At 38.9% G+C, this 12,625-nt stretch overlaps 1 protein-coding gene across 1 annotated transcript in view; it reads left to right on the top strand.

Moving 5' to 3' along the window:
* Nucleotides 1-11,295, top strand: part of LAPTM4B (lysosomal protein transmembrane 4 beta) — a 57,075-nt gene extending 45,780 nt beyond the window's left edge. The window contains exon 7 of the mRNA XM_050317149.1: nt 9,252-11,295. Within this exon, the coding sequence (XP_050173106.1) occupies nt 9,252-9,326 (75 nt within the window). The 3' untranslated portion in view covers nt 9,327-11,295. The remainder of the gene's footprint in view (nt 1-9,251) is intronic.
* The last annotated feature ends 1,330 nt before the right edge of the window (nt 11,296-12,625 follow it).

The raw sequence follows: 12,625 nt of genomic DNA, 5'->3' as shown, positions 1-12,625 counted from the left end.
CAGCCTGGACCAGAAACTGTCAAGTGAATTTCTTGTAGGAAGAAGGTAACTGTGGGCTGCACTGCAGGGGAGCAAGGATCCTTAGTGAGATGAAGGAGGGCAGAACAAGAGAGAACATGATAGAAGTGTTTAAAGTCATGAGTGGCAGAGAATGTAAAGGAGGAAAAAACTGCTCACTGACTTAGCAAAAGAACTAGGGAATATTCAATGAAATATCTAGTGGCAGGTTTCATAGCAAGCCAGAGAAGGTATTTCTTCATGTAACATCTAGATGAGCTGTAGAACTGCTTGCCATAAGACATTGTGGTGCTAGAAGTCAGTAGCGGTTCAAATACAGGCTAGAAAAATCAGTGGAAGAAAAATTCCTGTAATGACCAGTAATTCAGCAAGTCCTTGACTTTCAAATTTCTGACAGTCTAGAGCATATTCTGGGCAAGTTGTAACTATATGTGCTTGCACTGCTCTTTCTTAATTTCTTTCATTGTTCTGTCTTGTGCTTCTGTTTCTTCATCATCGATCACTAATTACTGTGATCTGGATGGAACATTTATCTGATCCAGGAGAGCTGTCCCTACATGCAAGAGCTAAACTGCAACATGATGAAAGCTAATCCCTACTTCTGTCTCCAGTGCTTGTTGTGTATGTAGCATCTGACTGCGTCTCACCATGGAACTATTATTATTATTCCTCACTACTGGAAAAAAGTTCCCTTTTCTCCTGAAAGTCTTTCCATACAGTCAGTGTAAAGAAATTGACTCATGTTAAGGAGTTAAAGAGAAAACTGAATTCTTCATGGATTTAGTTTTAATACTTCCCGTTTCTCCCACTGGTGCAGCCTTCTCTGTGCAGTTTTGGGCATCCAAAGTGGGGCTATGAAGATGGTGAAGGGCCTAGAGGGAAAGCTGTATGAGGAGAGGCTGAAGTCACTTGGTCTGTTCATCCTGGAGAAGAGAAGACTGAGCAGAGACTGAATTCCAGTTGCAACTTCCTCGTGAGGGGGAAAGGAGGGGAAGGCTCTGGTGTCTTCCCTATGGTGACCAATGACAGAACCCAAGGGAGCAGCCTGAAGTTGTATCAGGGAAGGTTTAGGCTGGATATCAGGAAAAGGTTCTTCACCCAAAGGGTGGTTGGGCATTGGAACAGGCTCCCCAGGGAAGTGATCACAGCACCAAGCCTGGCAGAATTCAAGAAGTGTTTGGACGACATTCTCAGGTACATGATGTGACTCTTGGGGCTGTCCTGTCCAAGGCCAGGAGTTGGGCTTTGATGGTACTTGTGGGTTCCTTCCAACTCAGTATATTCTATGATTCTATGAACTCTTGAGACTCCATTATAGAAAAAACGCATTTCTTCAGGTACACTTCATAACTGCTACTTCTTCTTTTCCTACAGAGAGAAATATTAGAAACTTTTGAAGATCTGCCTCAATAAAATCAGTATATATAGTAACTTGCAATATGTTTTGTACAGAAAATAAAACAAGTGCTACATTAATAGGCTTATTTTGAATAAATACTTGAATTTTTATTTTATTTTATTTGAAATTTATTTGAAAATACCTTTCAAAAAATTTTATTATATAATCAGTTATATTTACCTATAGTCCAGAGCTCATTCTCCTACAAATTACTAAAGGAAATAGCTGCCACTTGGTGCCTTGAGTCTCCAAAACAGAATTTGAATTGAGAAGATCTGTAGTTCAGAAATTTTTAAGCAAAAAGTACACCTTAATTTTTACATTTTCCTTTGTAATCTCAGACTTCTCAGAAGGAAAGCACATTGCCAAATTTGACAAGAAAACATTGCAAAGAGGGAGCTGTTCTCAGGCTTCCCTGCATACAGAGTGAAGCAATCAGCTGGCTATAGCTGTGTATGCACACAGACATCTTCTGTTTTCCCCAGGTGATCTTCATAACATTTGCGTGGTCCAGAGCCCAGTAGTACATGAGGGCTGTTGGGACTATCGTGAACCAGACAAGTGGTCGTGGGCAGCCTTCCCTCCAGAGCTGTTTGTAGGCTGGCTGCTTGCTTCTCTGCAGCTGAATGTGGTTTAGGTTGTGGTTACTGGCTGCTCAAAGCACGGCAGCTGTGGGAGGAAATTCCACTACTCTTGGCTGATTGAATGACAGGACAGCAGGGACGTAAACACAAAATTAATCAATGTGATTGTATACCCGTTTAACCCTCTCCAAACTGCACAGTGGTATCAGATTGGTACAAGATGGTGGTTGCTCATGGCTGGAATCACTGAGATGAAATGAACCCAGAGCAGACAACTGGTGGAACCAGGCATGTGCTGCTTAAAACCTCGTCTTTCAGTTCAGTTGTTTCTGAACCTGATGAATTGGCCTTCTGCTGCATAGAGGAGGAAATTTATCCTGAATTAGAAAAGGCATGTGGTGACTGTATTCCAGCCTGCAGCTGTGTCAGTGTTTGTCCCATCACCAAGCCAGAGGCCACGTGTTGGACAGAGGCTCCCACACAAGGAAATACGTGTGGTTCAGGCCTTCTACCTTTGAAATGGCCCAGCACTGGCTCTAGCATAATGTCCCCATCTTGCTATCACTGTTCACCTTGTGATTACTGTCCCTCCTGCTCTAAGTAAACAAAGAGTAAGTCCTGAACCCACCAGGGTTAAACTCTTTGTGTGTGAGCTGTGTGTAAGCTCTCTGGAAGAAAAGGCTTCTTTTGCCCTCTCTTCTTTTTCTCCTCACATATTTGCATGGGCCTTCCCTAAGGATTTGGGAGTCTAAAATGTAAAGGTCACTTCTGCAGAAGAATGATGTGCAGTGCATACAGGGCTGTGGTGAAGAGCTTGGGGTAAACACTTCCAGGCATAGGCTGAAGTTTCTGCAAGTATATATTTGTTTTTGTAAGTATTTTTAAAATTTAGCACCCATCTCGTACAGTCACATGTAAGTGTTATCCAAGAGAGTTTTAGCTCTGTCTTAAGTTTTCCAATCTCTTTTAATATGTTTCAAATAGTAGGCCTGTTTTACAAATGGGAGATCTTTCTAAGGCAAAGTCAAATGATTTGTCAGAACTCCAAAGGACAGCAACAGGACCAGGATTAAACTGAAGTAGTAATGACCCTAATTCTGCACAACTACTTATTGTCACCTGTGCCTGTCAGCTCTATGATGTAATGTGGAGTCCTTCAGTGTAAAGGGCTGGAATTTTTACTGAAAAGCTAAATTTTGAGAAAACATCCTGAATGCTCCCTATAACCATAAGTTCTCTCCATAGACATTTTTAATCTATAGCTTTTTGGCATTATCAGGTACATTTCAGCTCTAGAAGTTGTTGGAGAAAAGTATGTTAGAGCTGTGTATGACAATGTTTGTTTCTAATAAGACATCAACAAGGTTTTTTGTAACATAAATGTTTCATATATCAGACAAGCAAAATGCTGTTCAAACTCAAAGCTGTTTTGTGGCAACTGTACTGTTCCACCAAGTGAAGAATATAAATGAATATGGGAAAAAGTGATCTAAACCTTTCTGGAGACACAGAAAGATTTCTGTTGAGTTCATTTCTCTGAGTTTTGGGCGAGATCCTTAAAAATGCAGAAATAATCAATTAATCAAATATTTAAATTTACTTATACAGAACCAAGCACATTTTCTCCTCTAGAAGGAGATCTAAGAGCTTGAGTTCAAACAAGAATCACTGCAGCAATATGAGAAATCTTCTACATATGCTGAAGAATTTTTTTTTCCTGTAAGTTCAAGTAAATGTAGAATCAACTGAGTGATTATTGAAATTATGCAATATGCCCCCCATAAAACAAAACGTGGGGTTTAGAACAAGATTAATTACAAAGTGTTTGAATAGACAAATATTTGCATATGTTACTTCTTAGAGATATTACTAAACAATATCTTTGAAAACTTATTCTCCAAAACCAGATTAACCAGGATGTAAAAAGTATGAAATGCCATATGCTTATTTAAGTGAATATGTTATAGCCATTGGCAAACTTGTTTGGTGATTATTTCTTTCAGAGAAGGTCATCCTGTATCATGTGCTTTATAACAGAGGGATGTTTATGTAATACAATTATCCAAACCACTCAGATGACACTAACTAAGTCAGGAACAGGATTTCTTATGGGTCACTTATGGATTATTTCTGCATATTATACAGGACTGCTTATCACAAAATGCTTAAATGGCATTGGGAACAAAGCCCAGCACCCAGAACTCCCTGTCCCACTTGAGCATGGGGCTACATAGACACAGTTTCTCCTATTTTCTTTCTTTCCCTGCAGATTCTTGCATACTTGGCTTTACTGGGGCAGCAGGAGGATAAAAAATTGTCCTTGGAAACTAACTAAAAACTTTATATCTGGAGCATTCATATGGCAGATTGGAGCTGTGGGTTTCACCCCTCTTGGTTTGGGATCCCCTAGAGCTCTGGTCACAGTCATCTGTGCGATGCTTTTGTCACCAGACAACTGTACAAACAGTGCATAATGTCATGTTAAAGGATGTTGTTAAAATGGTACAGTGGTTCTTAAACACAATTAATGAAATTATAGGGCTTGTGAAAGAAGTCAGGAGCTTCTGTCCTTTGGATTGTAGGCATCCTATAGGACTGAAGCCTGCAACTATATAATCTTCCAAACTTGCTTGCTGGTCTACTGATAAAAAGCCAGAATGTCTTCCCATAGGGATCACTGAGTTCCAAAAAAATGGGGGTCCTTCATACTTACTTTTTATAGTAACTTGTGGGTGACAATCTCAAACACTCTGCAAACATTAATCCCAGAGCATTCAGGGCACTAACATACATTTTTCTCAATTCACAACAAAGAAACAAGGAAATGCTCAAATGTTATGCCTAGGAAGCAAAATGTGTCAGTTGTCCTAGTGGATATTCTGCCTTGGGGATACCATGTACCTAAAATACGCATATATTTTTTGTACTTTGTGAATTAATTTAGACTGCATCCATTCTAATGAGGTTTGTAGATAAGACTGAATAGTGAGTTTATGCCTATTTTTTTAATTTCTGAATTCACCCTTTGGCTCAGTGACTGGCTTCTATTTTATGTGTCTGGAGAGCAAAATGTACTGCCTGAATAACTGTGCTGTTTAATGTCCAAGGCACCTATCTGCTTCCATTAGCCATGCTGAAATTTAACAAAAGAGAAGGGGTAAGCTATTGTGATCCAGATTTTTGGTTCAGCTACTTTAGTATAAATTCAGTGATCAAAATTCTAAGGAAATTATCTTTTCTTTGAGATTTTTTAAACTGTTGGCCATTTTAACAGTAAACAGATAAAAGCTGAGATAATTCAGGTTTTATCATATTTCTCTCTTTTGCCAAATTAACTTAATTGAGAAAAGATGAAAAAATTATTAAGAGAAAGTAAGGGCCTGAAACTCTGGGGTTTTTTGAAAATATTTAAAAGGTAGTCTTACAGAGGCAGAGTTGCAGGATTTATAATTACAGAGTGGTTGAAGAGTTATTTGGTCTGTCATGGAAGCTGAAAGTTGATTATTTAGACTTAGAGTTGACAGATGATGAAGTAACAGTAACAAAACCACATCGACTGAAAGTAAAACAGTTAAATTAGTTTGAAAGGTTTTTACTATACTGATGATGTGAGATATTTGATGTCCAAGCTGTTGCCATGTATTCCACAAACTCCAAGTGTTTTCGTCCACTTGTTGTCTGTCACATTTATTCATCTTAAGCTATGTTTAACATTCTGCCCATATTTTCTTTGTTTAACTCAAATGTTGCTGGGTCAAGGTAGTAATTTTGAATTCTGCTCATAATACACTGATTATTTTTTATCACTATTCTGTTCATGTCAGGGAATGATATTTAAATATTGAAGCACAAAAATGTGTGGGAAGTAAGCCTTTTAAAGTCATCACAGACAGAACTGTTCAAACAAATAACTTTTGCCAGAAATAAGTGACCCCAAACCGTACAGACATTTGGCAAATACTTTTTACCCTTCTAGTGTATTTATTTTCTTGTGAAACTTCTTAACCTTTTTATCAGTCTACCCAGTTCATACCCCACATTCTTTGAATATTCTTATAGAAATCCATATGCCTTAGGATTTAGTCAGTGATTTCTCCAAAATGGCTCCTGTAGCTATTATTACGACTGGTCTCTGAAGTGGAGTAAGTGAGGTTCCTTTTAATAAATCCCTTGGGGTGAATTAGAGTGGAATGATACTGAATGACCAGTGTTTATGTGAGGCAGATTTATTTTTAAACTATTTAATTGCAGCAGAAAGGAGGTATGTGGCTGTTTTAAAAGTATAAAAATACCACGAAAAAATACATAAGGAAAAGAAAGAAAGAGAGGGAATTGATAAGAGCAGATAGTGGCAAAGAAAGATATCACCATCCATGAATCCAGCAATGAGACTCAAATGTTGTGCTTTGTACGTCCGTGGTTGGAGTAATGGTCACAGTCTTGATCTGTTGGGGGTGGGGGCCTGGAAAACAAAAAGTTCTTCAGGCTACATACATTCAAGTTAGCCTGGAAATGCCTAAATTGCTCCCCAGGAAGGGAATTCTTCATGTCTGATGCAACACTGAGGAGCACAGGCAGTTTTCCCGTGAGAGTTCCCAAAGATCAGAGGATGCTTTGGGGTCCTTGGTGGTCCATCACCCCCCCAGGGATACAACCACTGTTTGACCCTGCTTTTGTGCTTGCTCTGTATGTTCTGTGGTCACCAGGGACCTGAACAGAAAAATTTCTGTCTCCAGAAAGGTGATGCCCTACTTTCATACAGCCCCCCCTTTCCCGGCAAGTCCTGTTAGAATTTGCCCGCTTGACTGGTCATCAGTGTTTGAGGCACAGCAGTGCATTAACTCCTTACTGCCCAGGCCTCTACAGGTACTTATCTTCCCTCACATCTTTTTGAACTTTTGGTAAGTGAGAAACTGTCATCTGAGAGTCCCTGGGGCCATTGACCCATGTATGAGTTTTGGGTCTGTAGAGTGAAGAAGAGTGCTCACCTCCCAAGAGGTAAAAGCCTCACCAGAAGTCTGTTCTCCTGGACAGATTTTGTTTCATACAGGAGTGAAAGGAATGGAGAAGCTCACTCATATCAGTAATCCTCCAGGCCAGCAGACCTACTGCAGATGACAGTAAGCTCAGTGATGAAGCAGTAATAGTGATGCAACCACAGCAGTCTTAGTGATGCAATCACAGCATTGATCTAAAAGAGGACCAGAGCAGGGGGAGAGGTACTGTCCTTTATTTATCAGCCCATCTTTATCAACTGGAAGATGGACACCTCTTTGGATTGCGTCCGCTGTCATTTCTTACCACACCTGATGAAATAGACTCTGAAACTAAAAGGAATGGTCTGCGGGGTGGGGCTTAGCATCAAAAGAGTGCAGTGAGACAGCTAAATCTTCACAAAGTGAACTTGATTCATTTTCAGAGTCATCTGTAGATCATATTTAATTACTAATTGTGTTGTGTTGTAATAAACTAATGGACATGTTTCAGTATATTTGAGAAACTAGTTCTTTTTTTAGTAACATGTGGATTTTAATAGAAAACCTATTATTAAACTAATGATGAGTACTAGGGAGAAGATTTCAACTGTAGTGCTTTTTACAGTTTAAATGGTTTAGCACTGTGATTTACTGAGGTTAGTTGCAAAATACATTTATGATTTTTATCACAATATTTATTTGAAGTTCTATGTGTTGTCCTAATTTCACTAGATAAGTAGTCTGCCATAAGCTGCTTGCACCCTTTAAAGGTGACATAATTTATTAAATGCTTTTCAAATACAAGGCTTTTTAGATTATGTAGTGCTTAAAATATTGCATTTACAAGCTCAAACATATGGTATTAATAAGGAATGATGGTTCTAACAATTTCCTTTTTTAAATAATGAAACTTTTTTGATTAAGGGCTGGAGATGCCAAGGCAGCCATTCTGTAATCTAACAAACGTGCACAGATGTACTTGAACACATGAGTGAACTCACATGAGTAGAATCTGAATCATCCTTGGAACTATTCCACAAAAGCCTGATCCAAAGTCTATTTAAATGTATAGAAAGATTCCTACAGATTTTGTGCGTTGTTGCTGAGGTCTAAAAGGGATGACTATGGATGTTTCTTTGCAGAAGGCAGGTTATCAACCTCTTTTAAGAACTAGTGAAATCCCGTCAGGCCAAAACTTCCTTTGGCTTTATTGAGATCAGGATTTTCCCTGTGTGTGTTTAGACAATCAGCTTTACCTGCTCTTTAATGACCAAGAAGTGATGCTGATAAATTTGGAAATTTCATCATGAATGATTGATCTGCAGCTGCATAAAGTATCTCTGACAGTGCACTTCAGTGATACTCTTGCACAATGTTGAGATATTTTAGGGAATGTACACTCATTCTTCATTCAGACATCTATTTTATCTTCAGTTCTTGCTGGGATTCACAGACCAAGTGCTCCTTTCCTTTTCACATGCAAGCTAATTAATGTCAGTGTTGGTGCCATTAAAAAATTGCATGATAGCTTGCTAAACAAGTATAAATCTTGGTTCAAATCTATTCTTTGCCCTGAACTTGCATCTCCCATGTCCTAGGAAGCAGCCTGGACTCCTGTGAATGGGGATAATCTATGATTAAAGCTGTCCTAATTGCTATCAGATGTTTAAGTATTCCCTTAAATGCTTTTGGGAGTGTAGATCTTCCTTCTTCGTGGCTGAGTACTCCAGAAGCACAAAACTTGAGATTTATTTAGACATTGGGTAATTTGTTCTCCATTTACTTTCTTTCTCCCCACTCCAAAGTAATTATTAACTATTCCAGAGAGGGCTCAGAAAGAGAGGATTTTGGGTCTTTTCTCTCTTTGGCTAAGCAGTTTGAGTACTCCTCCAGAATACAAGGTTTAGCACTCTTGACAGAGGAGAGCTGCAGAATAAGCAGCTACTATCACTGCCAGATTGAACAAATTCAGGTACCATCAGTGAACGGCTGACATCAAGCTATCACTGGGGCTAATAAAAAATGAGAAGAAATCCTGTTTTCCTTCATAATGAAAACAAGCATATAAATTGAAAAGGAGGAACTTCAAGCTAATATTGTTTCATTTCCTAACTATTCTGCTCCTACTTAATAGTTTACTCTTTTGGAGTGTTTGTTTGTTTGTTTGTTTGGGAGAAAGGGGGAGGAACAAGGCCATAAGGGCTTTCTTTTCTGTAAATTTTGTCATCTGACTTCTGCTTTAAAAATACAAACTTTTTTTTTCCTTTCCTGCAGGTGCTGTTGCCACCATATGATGATCCTGTGAATGGAGCTGCTAAAGATCCACCACCACCTTATGTGTCAGCATAAGTGAGAGAGTGCTGTGTCCCTAGGGAGTATAGCTTTACTTTTCAGACATTTGAGCAATAGTTTGATAATTTCACTTCCAGGATATAACCTCTGTGGGTTATACATTGCTGTTTTGCTGACATATTGAAACCTAAATTTGATTATTGAAACCTAAATAATGATCATTATTCTGTAGATAGTTTTAATAACTTGCTGCAACTACAGTAGTGTGAACGGGTTTCAGAACAATTCTGGGTAGCGCTAAGGTTACAGTAGTCACTGAATAGCTTTTTCCACCCTGTCTGACATGCAGTGCTAGAGAACATAGAACTTTGCATTCTCAGTCAGATTCAGAGTGTAACTTTATTTTTTTTATTTGAAAAACTTCCAAAGCATTACGAATTTATTTCTCAGATGCCCACTTTCACCTTCAGAATACAGACCAAGTCCAAAAAAGCGACATTCCAGTTCATTCCTTTTACAAGAATTTATGAAGTTATGAAGGATGATGATTGCAAGAAGGATGAGTCTTAATCACTAATCTCATCAACCTGGCTAATGGGAAACAAATTTAATTGGGAAGGATAAGTATGGGAAATGGGAGTAGAGACAGTGCTCTGTGATGTGTAACAAGCCAGAACCTGTGGTCTACATGGGCTCACTTTGTACCAGCCTGTAACCATTCTAATTTTCAAAAAAAAAAAAAGTTCTTAGCAAATTCTAATAACTTTCTTTTCCTGCCTACACACCTTTTTCCTCCCCACTAACTTCACAAAGAGCACTTTGAGGTCTCAAAATCCCTACTTTTAAAATCACATGGTTAGTTGTCAAAGCTGTGTCCTTCTCACTTAATATGCAAATGTTTTCCCATTGGAATGTGCCTGTAAATATTGCAATGTTCTGCTGAGTGTAAATTAAATTATGCAGATTCTAAGATAAATGTTCCTAACATGTGGGGACTTATGCATGTAACTTCCTGGAGCATTAGCAAATATGTTTTACATGTTTATCATATATATCAGTGTGCGGATTTTAGATTTCTTTTATGACTGAAGTGGTTTGTGCTGAGAATCTTTGTCATGGGACTCATCCATCCACGAGTGCTTTTGTGAGGTATTTATTTCTTCTCCAGAGAAGTGCCTCCTGCACATGTAGCTTTTAGTTGCTGATGAAGGTTCTACTTTTAACTGAAAAGGAAAAGGGAGTATAATGTGTGTCTCTACCTCTCATTGTCTCCCACTGTGTTGTCTTCTCTGCATTTGGGGTGATTGAACAGGCTGAAGTTAAAATGATGCCATTGCACAGCGCCCCAGCTAAAGGGCAGTGCAGAGCTGAGCCACAGTTTGGAGGAGCACCAGAAGATATCAAGGTGCCATTTCTCCTGTGGCTGGGCTGGCATGTGAGTCTACAGCCTTCCTAAGGAGGACACCCATTCTCACCCTCAGTGCATTGACTCCATTCTGCAGACTAAAGAAATACAGAACTTTTCCTGCCTTTTTCTGGAAAAGAATTTTCCAGTGGAACACAGGACCAACAACTTCTTTTCACAGAGATTGCAACTGTGACCTGTTCTTGCACAACCAGGGAAGGAAAGGACAGACTCTTTCTGCCTGTCTCTTCCACACCCCTGGGAAAAGGCAGGTCCCCATCTCCTTGGAATTTTAGTTCAGGGTTCATCTACTCTGAGATCAAACTAAGTAATGCATTTGAATGAACCAGTCCTCCATTTGAATGAAGTGCATCCATTGATCTTTATCACAGTCCTATTTTTTCCTTCTGAATAATTCCATGTACTCTTATTACAGATATCTTTGGGAATTAATCTGAATTGGGGGTTGGGCTGGCTGGCTGGGCTTCTGAGCTTCATTTTCTTTCATTCTTGATAGATTTTTGAAGGATTTCAAACAGTCATCTGTTCGAAAAGAGCTGGTTGTAAATATATCGCATCTGTGTGTACAAACTTCTCTACAATAAAAGGGTGTTTCCTCAAGACTATGGAAATAATTTTTGGTGGTCTTCCAAACACAAACATACACAAAATCCTGTCCAATCCATCTGTCATGGCAGGATTTTCTCTGTAGAGGACCTAAGCAACAGTTTTTCAGTCCACTCACCAGTCCATTCACCAGTTTCCCTCCATACTGTATACATGGAGAAAAGGACAGTAAGTTCTATAATTTATTGCACAATAAGACCAAGAGATAATTCAAGGTTTTAGTTCATTGTCCAGAACTTCAGGCAGTTTTCTAGATTTGATGAAGTGTGTGATACAGAACAGGGCTAAACTGAGCTACACTGAAAGCTGAGACCTCTTTTTCTCCACATCGTAATAGGGATAATGTTGTGCTAATTCACATGAATTTACTTTAGGCTTAAGCTTGTCTTAATAAAGCCTCAAGACACCTTCACACACCCCATACGTGCATAAGTGTGAGTACAATGTGTCCTGCCAGAACTCCTCTTGGATTTGGTCCAATATGAGTTAAAGAAGGCAGGAAGGTTATAGTATCAAAACCATGGCATTCTTACACACATGGTAAATACCTGGGTTGGAGGTAACAGATAATGTAATATAAGTTCAGTTCTGGTGACGTATCAGAGGATCCCCCTGAGAGATTAGTTCCCCCACTCCCAAAAAAAACCAGATTCTGTGGGTTACATGGAGACACAAACTCCAGCTGAAGGGTTTTTATCCTCAGATGTTGAACTCATTCTCGATTTCCATGTCTAATCCTGAGGAACTCACACCACAGCTTTTCTATAATTCATTTTTAATAGTCATCTGTGACACAGAAACCCATTAAAAACTTGGCTTCTTAAGTTTCTGTGCTTTGGGAACTGCTTGCTCCTAACTGTGCTTTTTCCAATATTCCTTGCATTTTTTCCTTTCTCCCAGATATTAGGAGCATGTGCTCCTACTGAAGTTCTCTCCTGTTTTCAAATCTGAAACTCTAATATAGCAGTTTTATTAATAATTTTTAGTAATTTAGGATTGGAAAGAAAATATAACGAAATATAAGAAAATAAATGATGATATGGAACATCATAAATATGGGGCCAAAACCAGTAAGCAGGAATCTAAACTTTGATAGTATCAGAATTATAAGTAGGTCTTTTGCAGAAACCTCTTTAAAAAAAAAAATCTGTTACAAGGCATTGCAGGCTTCACAAATCCTATACATGCTAAGGCACAAAGGCCATTTCACTCATCTGTGCCTGTTGGTTTTTTTCCTGATTGAACAATGCGGTTTCCCTTCAATGTACACTCATCTATACATCGTATGGAGAAAGCAAAGAGGAATTTGTAGTGGTGACCCAAC

The sequence above is a fragment of the Myiozetetes cayanensis genome, unplaced genomic scaffold (assembly GCF_022539395.1).
Source record: "Myiozetetes cayanensis isolate MyiCay16 unplaced genomic scaffold, myiCay2020 scf1, whole genome shotgun sequence".
Classification (NCBI taxonomy): domain Eukaryota; kingdom Metazoa; phylum Chordata; class Aves; order Passeriformes; family Tyrannidae; genus Myiozetetes; species Myiozetetes cayanensis.
The sequence above is the reverse complement of the archived record's forward strand: the minus strand, read 5'-3'. Positions and strand labels throughout refer to the sequence as shown.